Source organism: Limulus polyphemus, unplaced genomic scaffold (genome assembly GCF_000517525.1).
Source record: "Limulus polyphemus unplaced genomic scaffold, Limulus_polyphemus-2.1.2 Scaffold307, whole genome shotgun sequence".
NCBI lineage: Eukaryota > Metazoa > Arthropoda > Merostomata > Xiphosura > Limulidae > Limulus > Limulus polyphemus.
This window is the reverse complement of record NW_013665917.1, coordinates 48,111-59,784: the sequence shown is the minus strand read 5'-3', so window position 1 is coordinate 59,784 and position 11,674 is coordinate 48,111. Positions and strand designations below refer to the sequence as shown.

Here is an 11,674-nt window from a genome sequence, read left to right as displayed (position 1 = left end):
GTGTTTGAAAAAAGTTAACATAAATGATTCTTAAAAGGTTTGACAACAATAAGCAAACACTAACTAAATAAGAAGTATGTAAAATCAAAGTTTCATGTACAAAAAAAAAAATTTACTTGGACTTGCACAAAGCTTTTTTAAATGTATTAATACTGTGCTATAAAACTTTTTTTAAGTGAACTTTTGTACTGCCTTGTCAGTTAATTAAAATAGACATAAAAAAAACAGTTTTACTTATATTTTCTTACATCATACAAACATGGTTACTAAATGTTAACCCTTGGACATTCATTTTCATCAACTATTTTCTTATACTTATGCATTTCTTAATAGAAGAATTACTGATTCGCTTTTTAAATAAATTTTTCTAAACCATTTTATTCACCAGATTGCTTCTGGGACCATGACTTTGTTAGTTGCAGGATTCCATAAAACATGCGAGTTACAAAAATACCATCAATACTGCAATTAATCCCAGTAATTACTACTGGGCTTCGTATACATTCTCCATAGAAAATTAATGACTTCACCAAATATTTTGGTCAATTCTTTACACTGAAGATCCCTCATAATATACAATTGCACACCACAATTATATATGTAAATAAAAATGCCATAAATATTATAAATAATCCCACTAATTACTGTTGGATTCCCTTGTATATTTACATAGGAAATGAGTAATTCTAATTTCCTTTGGTTAGTTCTTGATACTGAAATGTTGTAAAAGGCTATAATATAAAATTATTCAATACCATGCAATATGTGGTGAAAGGTACAAAAACAAACATAATCATCCATCAAAAATCAGAGCTTGTATATATAGGGTGGGACAAAAGTTACTAGAAAGTTGGTATTATTACATATAGTTGGTACTAAATAAAACATTATGAACACAATTGAAACCTATTTAATTACCGTTTCTTTACGAGTAAAACATTAGAAATTGCATTAAATTCCAAATAAAGTAACTATATAATCAATTTTGACCCCCACTCTGTACATACATCTCAGTTGGGATATTGTAAGTTCCTGAATCTTAGTAAATGATTTTAACTAATGATAATATGAAATTGTAACATTTTGGCAATGTTAATTTCCTTACCGACCACTACTGCTGTATTCAAAAGCAACATAGAATATCCTATTAAAAGGCCATTTAGTACTAGTGTCAGTAAAGTAAATTATTCCTTGTTCTTCATCTATATCCAAGTCATTTGGTAGCATTATGGCTTTTCCTTCTACTTCAGTAGACAATGGTAGAAGTGTTTCAACAGAGCCTGTAAAAATTCACAAAGCCTTTGATAACCAAATAACAATTTAACATCTATTTTCACTTTTGATAAACAGTACAAAAATTATTTCAGCTAATTATGAAAGGTAATTTTATTTTCTAGTAAATTTCAACATAGTTGTTTAATGAAGCAGTGTTTTAATTTAAAGCTCCAAGAGCTCTAACTCATGAGGTATTTCTATTGCCTTGTTTTATCTTGCAATAATTTAATTTGCTAAACTTCTAAGTTTCATTTTACTTGCATTAATTCTATCTCAATAAAGTAATGGTTGACAAGAGCCAAAAGTTTTCTTAATTCATAGACAAAGGTTCAAGGTGTATTTTAAATGGAAACACTTTAAATATGTTTTAGGGTAAGAATATATATCTTATAGTTGACTCAAAAGAAGAGTTAATATTTTCCTTACCTGAAAATGTATTTCTGATAGATACCACTGTACACAGAATAGCTTGATCTTTCACATGTCTGTCTATGAGACTTGCATGCCTCTAGCTTTGAGCTAACTCCTACCTAAAAAACATGTGTTTAATGTGAACTGAGTTATTGCATGACCACATCATCAGGTGATGATAGCCTTCCATCATTAGAAAGACAACACAGCCTTCTTGGACAGTAACTCCACTTATACACTTGTGCTTATGATAGCTTCATTCTTAAATGAGGTAAGAAGGAAGTAAGCTGGAAGTAGGGAGATAGATGTGAAGTGGGAAGTTGCACAGAGGTGAGTATCTATTAGAAATACATTTTCAGGTAAAGTAAATGTTAACATCCAAGATGATAACTCATCTCTTCACACAGAAAAGCTAGAATCCCATACTGAAATGGTCAAGGGGCCATTTCAAACTTTAAACTTACAGGAGCTCCCTTCAGAAAATATCTGAAGGGAAATCCCATAGAGTGTGACACCCAATGGCAGGGACTCCATACGACCACACCCATGGGAGAGTGCATCTCGTGTTTACCAGGGTAAACTCTTTGCCTGGAAGGAAATAGAGGGAAGGGCAAAAGAACACCAATTGTCATAGGAATGGCAGAATTTAATCATGACCAACCAAGGATCTACACACAAGTGGTCAGAAAACGTAGAAGTATAGTGTGATTAGGGCATGATCAGACCATACAGTGTATGTTTCACCTTGACTCAATTGAACAGACAGATTCTTGCTGCAGGAGGAAGGCATGCTAGCTGTTTTCAAGGGAGGCTTGCACTACACAGGCAGTGCCATTACTGCCCTACTTTCCACCAGTGCTGTGTACAATCAGTGAGGAACTCTCTAACATCTACCACCACAGCAACTAGGAACTAATAAGTTGCAAGGGTCTTCCATACTCTAGTAGAAGGTGGGAGTCAAATTTGCATTGAAGAGACTCATCAGGTGCCTGCTGGAAAGGTCTTTTATTGAAGAAAGTGCAATGGGTGACCATGAAAACCTATATTCAAAAGCTGGCAAGCACAAGCTAAATATGTGGGCAGTCACTTTCCTGGTGCCAGCTTTTTCCTTGATAGTTCATGGAATGTTACGATCTGGATTGGGTAACTGAGTAGTTATAATACCACAATGATACCTCTAGTGGTCTTACAAAACATCCCATCTCAAAAGCGGGCACTAGTAGAGCCAGGGCGGGTGGGTTGAGTACTTTCTGTTACTTCTGGCATGATGTGGATTTTAGGAAATAAGCATACACTAAGAGACAACACCAGCCACTAGGCAAAATCCTACAAAAGAAAAGGGGTGATGAAAAATAAAACGTACCCTTCTCAAATACAGTGCACATTCAATAACAGTGACTGAAGGAGTCAAAATCCTCCAGGAAACAAACTAGCCAGATGCTGAAGATAATGTGAGACAAATGTGTGGTATTTGTACACATACCAGCTTAAAGAATCTCATCCAGCAAAAATTAATTGCAAGAGAGTGAGATGGGTAATGAATTTGATGTGCTGAAATGTAAAAAAGCCTGTGTGCATCAATATTCAAAAACTACACAAACTGGAGAAGTTGGTGGACTCATCCAGTCATGGTAGTAAGCAAGAGGTCCCTGGATGACAAGGGGTTCCAAAGTATAAACAAACAATAGCAGATACCCCAAAAGTATATGTACATACTAAATTAGCACTGAACAACCCAAACTGGAGATACAAGATGATCTGGGTCTGAATAAGCATAGAGATGAGAAATAGAAAGGAGGGAGAAAGAAGAAAAAGAATGATCACTGTCCCAAGTAGTTGAAGTCTTAGGGAAAAAAGCCTGATCTATATAGAGAAGTAAATAAGTATGATGAAAGAGAGTGTTGGAAGCATCAATGGCGTATACATTTGAGTGACAGCAACCATAGGCAAGAAGGAGAAGGAAATATTTCTTAAGAGAAACATGGTCCAAAGAAGAAACAGTCAATGGCTATATTAGGGCACATGTGAAAGTGCATAGAGCAACATTAAGGTCCCAATCAAGCATGAGAGTCATTTGAGGGAGTCAGTGAAGGAAGAAGGGTCAGAACAAAGTTGAGAAGACAAGGGAAGAAAACACCGGATGGTAACAGGAGAGGTGAAATGTAGTTGACAAAACCATCTAATAACCAACTTTAGTGGCGACTAACAATAAATGGTCAATCATGTGAAAAAGGCAAGAATGTGGGTCACAATAGGATGGCCAGGAGAAAGGGAGTGGCTGATGGACCAACATAAAAACTCACCACTTCCACTGACAGATGGACAAAGCTGAAGGATGACAGGAATGGGATTGAAAGGCTACACAATTGGAGAGTCTGGCTCTGGGAGAAAGGGAGACATTATGTTGGAGCAAGAAAGAATGGAGCCTGGATGCCAATTGACAAAGGAGAGAAAACCACACTTGTGCAGACCAAAGGTGCACCACCAACAGGATCTGACAAAGAGTGTTGTATATACAGGTGAGGATAAACAAGGGAGGAGATGAAGAGGAGGTTAGACATACAGAAAAATGATAAGACCAGTCCTGGTTGAGAGTATTGACTACCAGATCTAAAGGATGAGGTACTAGAACCCAGAAGCGTCAAAGTTTGGCATTGAGGGGAGTGGTAAAGGCATCAATAAGAGATAAGCCCAGCTGTCGGCAAACCCAACAAAAAAAACTGTGGGTGGATAGATCACTCCATGGGTAAAATCCCATCTGGCTGAGAAAGGCAATTGACTACTAGTTCAGAGCTCCCTGTACATGACAAACTATGAGATGTACTCAACAGAAATGAGCTCAAAACAGCACATCCAATGTATCAAAGCAAAAAGTCCTAGAATGGGTACACCCTCCCTGATGGTTGATGGAGTGGATCATGACAAACCAAACCACAAGAAGAAATAAGAAATGGGAACATGGCAAACAAACTGTGAGAAGTTTGAGTATGTTGATGTGGAGTGAACATTCTTTCTGAGCATACATGTCTGAAGCCACATTGTTGGTCAGAGACATGCCCCCACCCAACCAGGAAGCACAAGTGAAAAAAATGGAGATGTGGTAAAGTGGAGCAGCAAAGGGATCCACAATAGTATCGAAATGATCAAACCACCAGAAGTTTTCAAAAAAAGGAGAAAGGAGGTTCACAATTTAGGACAATGGATCCCAAGAAAGGTTCCTCTCATCCCACAATGTTCACTAGAAGATGTGCATGTGTGTGCAGCCCAAAGGAATGAGAAGTTCAAAAGAAGCCAGGGTTCCAAAAGCAGAAGAATCTTCCATTCAAATCTTTGTGACTAGACATTCCATCACTCACAGGTGAAGTAGTGAAGGCTGAATCCAAGTGAGATGAGAGTTGAAGAACATTTTCAGATATACCAAATATTGGGTATGCATGAGAAAAAGACTTGGAACGCCTAACTAGTAAACCCAGCCAAGCAGTCTCCTGTACAAGAATAGAGGTACGAGAGAAGTCCTCCCAAGAAGGGGCAACTAGAAGCCAATTGTATATATAATAATGGAACCTCAATCAATGAATATGGTTGGTGAATGCCCCATGATTCAATTGAGGACATAAGGAGCAGTTGTGTCACAAAAAGGAAGAACAAGGAACTGGAAGACTCAGTTCAAGTGGACAAAATGAAGAAAACATCTGGAGGACAAGGCAATCAGAATATGTGAAAAAGCATACGTCAAATCAATCTTGGTCATACACAGACTGGATAAAAAGGACCACCTGAAAGAAAAAGAAATCTTTCATCTGAAATCATGAGATGACTAGAAACCAGTTGAGTGATGAGAGACTGATAATCAGATGCTAGTTCCCAGTCTTCTTGGGGACCACAAAGAGGCAAGAATAATATGCCAGAGAAGGAGTAAGTACCCTCTTAATGGCATTTTTGGCCAAGAGTTCCAGGATACATCCTCAAGATTCTAAGAATAAACAGGGTTTCAGAGAGGAGGAAACAAAACAGGAATAGGGAAATTGAGAGGAAGAGAAGTGGTGAGAAAGGCCATGGATGAGGACCTGAAGAACCCATATGTCAGTTAAAAATCGAGAACAAAGGCTGGTGAAATGAAACAGAGGGTGTCCACTGGACCAGACACGACAGTATAGTCACTGATGAGATGAGCGATGACCCTGACATTGGGAAGTGGTAGGGTGGAAAGAAGAAGCTTGGGAAGCTGGAAATAAAAGGGAAGACATAGATTGAGTAGGTCTAGGGACTGGAACAGAAAGGTGAGGTTGAAAAAGATAGGAAACCAAGAAAGACAATGAGGATTAATCCCAGGCCACCTCTGCTGAGGTCTCCAGAGTGTCAGGAACACCCACAGAGACCTCCAAATGAACAAAAGAAACTCAACAATGATCATGGAGATAACAGTGAGATTGGAAAACAATAATTAGAAGAGCATCCTGACTCAACAAGACCCAACAGCAGAGGAAACATGTAAGGAGGAATAGAGCAACAGTACTAGTATTGCCAAAATTGGTAAAAATGAGAGAATGAACCTCTTCAGAAAATGAGGTGAAAAGACAAGAGGCAACATTGGAGGGCAATAAAGAAAGAGGCAAATATAGGAAAAATGAGAATTATAAAGTGTAATAGAAGTAAAGTAGTCTGTCCCCAAGCAAGTAAAAGAGACTAAAGCTTGGGAATCAAGAAAAAGAAAAGAAGAATGGTCATATGCCAGGACAAAAGAGTCAAGTAGGATAGGATGAGGCATATGACTATGGATATAGAAATAAATCTGCATGAGCCCTAATATCAGGGGAAGGAAGAAAAACATAGTAATCATGAGAATGGGTTTCAAGAAGTAAAGAATGGGAAGAATTGAAAAACACAGGTGAAAGTAAAGAATATACCTGTGAAATTATATTAAAAAAAAGAGATTATAAGGTTGAGGATTTTCTTCCACAGATAAAGCAGTTCCTAGAGCAAACCCTGGTGTGGAAAATAGCTGGTTGAAATCATCATCATCATCCTGGTCACGACTGAAGTGACAAGAAGGAATCTCACCAAACGGAGAGGAGGAGGAAGTCCAATGTGCATGAGGAAGCCCATCACCCATTGAAGGCTCCCAGTAAACACAGGTCCCCTGTTTGTAACATTGTCACCATCACAGGACAAAGTAGAAGCTACAGTCACTTGAAAATTAATAATGGGCAAGCAGAAAAAAAAACCAGTTAAACCTGAACAAAAATAAAGTTTATTTTATAATAGCAAATCTCACATAATTGAATAATAATGTAAAAAAACAATAACATCCTTTCAAGAAAATGCTGAGGAAAAGAATTAAGTTATCTTAAGTACAAGTGCTTAAGGGGAGTTGCTGTGCAAGAAGGTTGTGTTGTCCTCCTACTGGTGGAAGGCTATTGTTGCATGATATTGTTATCATGCACTAGCTTTGTTCATATTAAACATGTGATCTTTAGGTGGGAGTTAGCTCAAGGCTGTCAGCATGAAAATCTCATAGGCAGATGTAGAAAGAATCAAGCTATTCTGTGTGTCGAGGTGAGATATCATCATGGTACAAGAAATAATACATTTCTAAAACATACATCTCTCTTTAAATCAGATGAGATTAACTTGAAACAAAAACAAAACTACATATTTATTACTCATCTTTTCATCTAATTGGCACCAATATTTAGCCAGCCTCTTGAACAATACTCAGGATAAAACCTTTAGGTAATATATTTTTTATGGGATATAAAGTTAACCTAAAAGTATGTTTGAAATATTAGGTTCAGATTCTAGGGAATTGGGATGACAATTGTTAAAGTTGAGCATTTTCTACTGGCTTTCAACAAATGTTATTAATACTATGCAACACACCTACGTGCATTAGATTTCTAATGACTTTTATAGCAGAATTTCTAGGGTTAGAATGAGATATTCCAGTTATAAGAGATATTTATAAGCAATCAGTACTAAGAAATTGAGCATTATAGCATTATAACTTTCTATAGAAATGAATAAAAACCCTATAACCCAAGCACTTTCGAAAGGTGGACCTTTAATCCTCAGGAGAAAACTGGGAATGGTGGTGTAATCGAATGAGTAATATATACAAAGGGAAATTAGTGACATTATGAAAGTCATCCTGTTTTCCAGGAAATATTTAGTCTATTTCTCTATGTATTGTTGTAACACCTAGAGACTGATTGAAAAAGGTATGTTATGCTAATCAATTTATAAAAACAAGTATAAAAAAATGATATTGAATAAATAGTAAGTTTTAGGAAATTACATGAAAAAATAAGCAAAAGGTAAAAATTATTTTTCTGATAGAGATGAAACCAATGAACGGAGATCACCAATTCCAGGATCTAGATTAATTCTGAAAGGTTGAACAGTCTCCAGGTGTCACCTTTATTTAACTTAAACACTTAAGTATAGTTTTAAATATACATATATTTAGCCATTTCTAAAGTAAAATATCCATAACAACTTTTCACATACACTTGCGCCATCAGCTACATTATACCGGAAATGAGACGTTTAAACAGTACATAGAGAAATAGTCTAAACATTTCCTGGAAAACCAGATGACCTTCATGACATCACTAAACTCTCTTCATATATATATCACTTATTCGATTACACCACCATTCCCAGTTTGCCCCTGAAGAAGCAAGGTCCACCTTTCGAAAGTGCTTGGGTAATAGGGTTTTTATTCATTTCTGTAGAGAGTTATAATGCTAAATTTCTCAGTATTGATTGCTTATAGATATATCTTATAACTGGAAAATCTCATTCTAATCCACACTACCTAGAAATGCTGCTATAAAAGTTATAGGGTTTTTTTTCATTTCTATCAAAACTTCTTGAACCTACGTGTTTTTATAACATCATGAATAACATTCTACAAAATATGGCATCTAAATTAATAAACACTAAAATAAAATCTTCAAACATCACAACAATTTTAAGTGAAAACTATATTTCTCAATTTCAAATCAAGATTGTTTTACTTAAATGTTACAAACTATCTCATATCTCCATGGGCAGTTGTGCGTTTGACAGCTTTACACGTACAAGAGATTTGTGAAATTCTTTGCATCATTCAGTTACTAAATTAAAATTGACAATTATAGTTCTAGATTTTCTCCCTAAATATCACATAATCTACTAACATATATTATTCTCATTTTTACAAGCGTGTATATTTACATGCATGCGGAGAAAGACTCAAGACAAAGTTCCCTCTTAACAATTTTATGGAGGCTAATTGACATGAGCAGAGTTATTTCTAGTTAGTTTAAATTACTATATATTTTTTATATATCTGTTCCAGATATGATTTATGCTTATATTAAGTTCCAAAACATCACAAAATAATTTTAAAGTAAATGCTGAAGATACAAGTTTATGATTATCTGCACCCCTTTAAAGGCAATGTAAAAAGTATCAAAAAACTGTCCATATAGGTTTTGTTTTATGAAACACATACTTGAAAATTAATTATCATATATAAACTATTATTGAATGCTGTTTTTAATAATATATTTTAATACACTTTACTACATTCAGTTTTTGGTACAATCATAAAATTTTTTAGGCATGGTCAGGCACAGTTAAAGTTGGACAATCATCAAAGCAATAACTAAATGCCTTTACAAATCACGTATCAAAAAGTCTATATAAACAAGGGAGAACAGTAAAGAAAATCATAAGTATAAATTAGATATTTAATAAATAATTAAAAATCAACATTTTATATTTATACAATTTTAAAAACTTTATTGAAGCCATCAACAGCTTCCACTTTAAAAGTACACATTACATGTACATGTTTCAATGCCCTTTAAGTTGTCTTCATGAGTTATTTACAAGACACAATTTATACTTTTTTCCCTGTCATATGATATTACATTGCATTGTTATTTACATAATTCCTTGGTCAACCTTTATAATACATCACACCAAATATCAATGCACTGGCTTGATGGCCCTTCATCTCTGTTTAATACTTCTTTTTGTTTTTTAATTTTATTATTTCTAGTAATTCTCTGACATTTCAAGCTGTAATTTTGCAAGGTTGAGCTAAAATTGTAGGTTTTTTTCCATAAAACTGTGTATTGTGTTGTATTTACGTATTCTGCTATAGCCAAGTTTTCTATTTTATTATTCCTTACGTAACCTTTATGTTCCTGTAATCTGTATTTTAAATTCCTTTTAGTTTGACCAGTATAAATACTCCCACATTCAAATTCTATTTTGCATATCCCAGTTTTATCTCTTAATTCTATTTTATCTTTAGTATTCCCTAACTCTTCTTTAATCTTATTTATATGTTTAAAGATGGGATAAAAGTTTTGTTGTTTCTTAAAAGCTTTACATAATTGACCTGTTAATTGTGGAACATAAAGTAAACTTAAAGTTTCTTTTTTGGTCTTTTCATAGATGGATCTTAACATAGTCTTTTTAACTAACACTGAACCTTTGCTAAATTTCTTAAATGCTCTATCTACTATATTTGGTTCAATACCTCTCTTAACAGCTACATATTTAATTAATAACAATTAATTACTTAAATCTTCCTGTCTTGAACATATTTTTAAAGCTCTGTAAACATATGTATAAAATGCAGAGATTTTTAGCACTTTTATATGACACGATTCCTGGTGTGGTGACATGACAATAGCAAAGGGTTTTCTATAAACTGATGCTTCCAAGTTACCATCTATTTCTTTTTTGACTGGTACATTTAGAAAGTGTAAGCTATTATTTTCTTCAATTTCACACATGAATTGAATTGATGGTTTCTTACTATTTAAATAACTGGGTTTACAAAATAGACTGTGAATGTGGGAGTATTTATATTGGTGAAACTGAAAGGAATTAAAATACAGCTTATATGAACATAAAGGTTACATGGGAAATAATAAAATAAAAAACTCAGCTGCAGCAGAATACGAAAAACACAACACACAATTTTATGCGCAAAAAACTACAATTTTAGCTCAACCTTTCAATATTACATCTTTAAATGTCAGAGAATCAGTAGAAAAAAAAATATTAAACAGAGATGAAGGGCCATCAAGTCAGTACATTGATATTTAGTATGATGTAAGGTTGACCAAGGAATTATGTAAATAACAATGCAGTGTAATATCACATGACAGGGTAAAAGACTATAAATTATTGTCTTGTAAATAACTTATGAAGACAACATAGAGGGCATTGAAACATATACATGTAATGTGTACTTTTAAAGAGTAAGTTGTTGATGGCTTCAATAAAGTTTTTAAAATTGTGTAAATATAACATGTTGACTTTAATTATTTATTAAATTTTAAATAATACAAAAGTGTCAATCATTCATAGTTAAATTAGATGTATTCAGCACCATAACAATTACAAGCATTAAAGAAAAAAACATGAGGAATTAGCAAAATGCACAAACCTGATCTTAAATTGACCATCAAAATCCCACAATATGCATCAGCAACATACAAGTTTCCTTTCTTATCAAATCTCAGCCCAAGAGGCCTCCCACAGGTTGAACTTTTCGTTTGCAGCTCTTTTTTTATGCAAGAAATCAAAATACATGATAATTATTTTCAGGAAACTTCAAGAATAAGCAACTAACTTATGTAGATATTAGTAGCAATCAAACAGTTTTCCTTGATAATTCCCATATTTTCAAATGATAATGAAGATGCATTATCTGCTTCAGAAAAAAACAAATATATCACAACAAAACATTTATTAAATGATATAGTCTCCATTCTTATTGATGATGCTTTTCCATCTTACAATCAGGTTGTTAATGCTCTGATTATAGAAATCACTTGGCTTTGAAGCAAAATCATGTAGATGTACACTTTAACACCTTCTACATTTGCATACATTTTTCCATTAAAATGGTGTTGCACGGAACGTAAATGGTAATCTGATGGTGCCATATCTGGAGAATATGGTGGGTGGGGGAGAACTT

General features: G+C 34.4%; 1 protein-coding gene across 3 annotated transcripts in view; it reads right to left on the bottom strand.

The window, feature by feature from the left end:
• Nucleotides 1-11,674, bottom strand: part of LOC106457244 (adipocyte plasma membrane-associated protein-like) — a 26,920-nt gene that overhangs the window by 4,662 nt on the left and 10,584 nt on the right. For all 3 annotated transcript variants that reach the window (XM_022383078.1, XM_022383077.1, XM_022383079.1), the window contains exons 5-6: nucleotides 11,141-11,257; nucleotides 1,106-1,280 (exon numbers count right to left, since the gene is read on the bottom strand). In XM_022383078.1, the coding sequence (XP_022238786.1) occupies nucleotides 1,106-1,280; nucleotides 11,141-11,257 (292 nt within the window). The remainder of the gene's footprint in view (nucleotides 1-1,105; nucleotides 1,281-11,140; nucleotides 11,258-11,674) is intronic.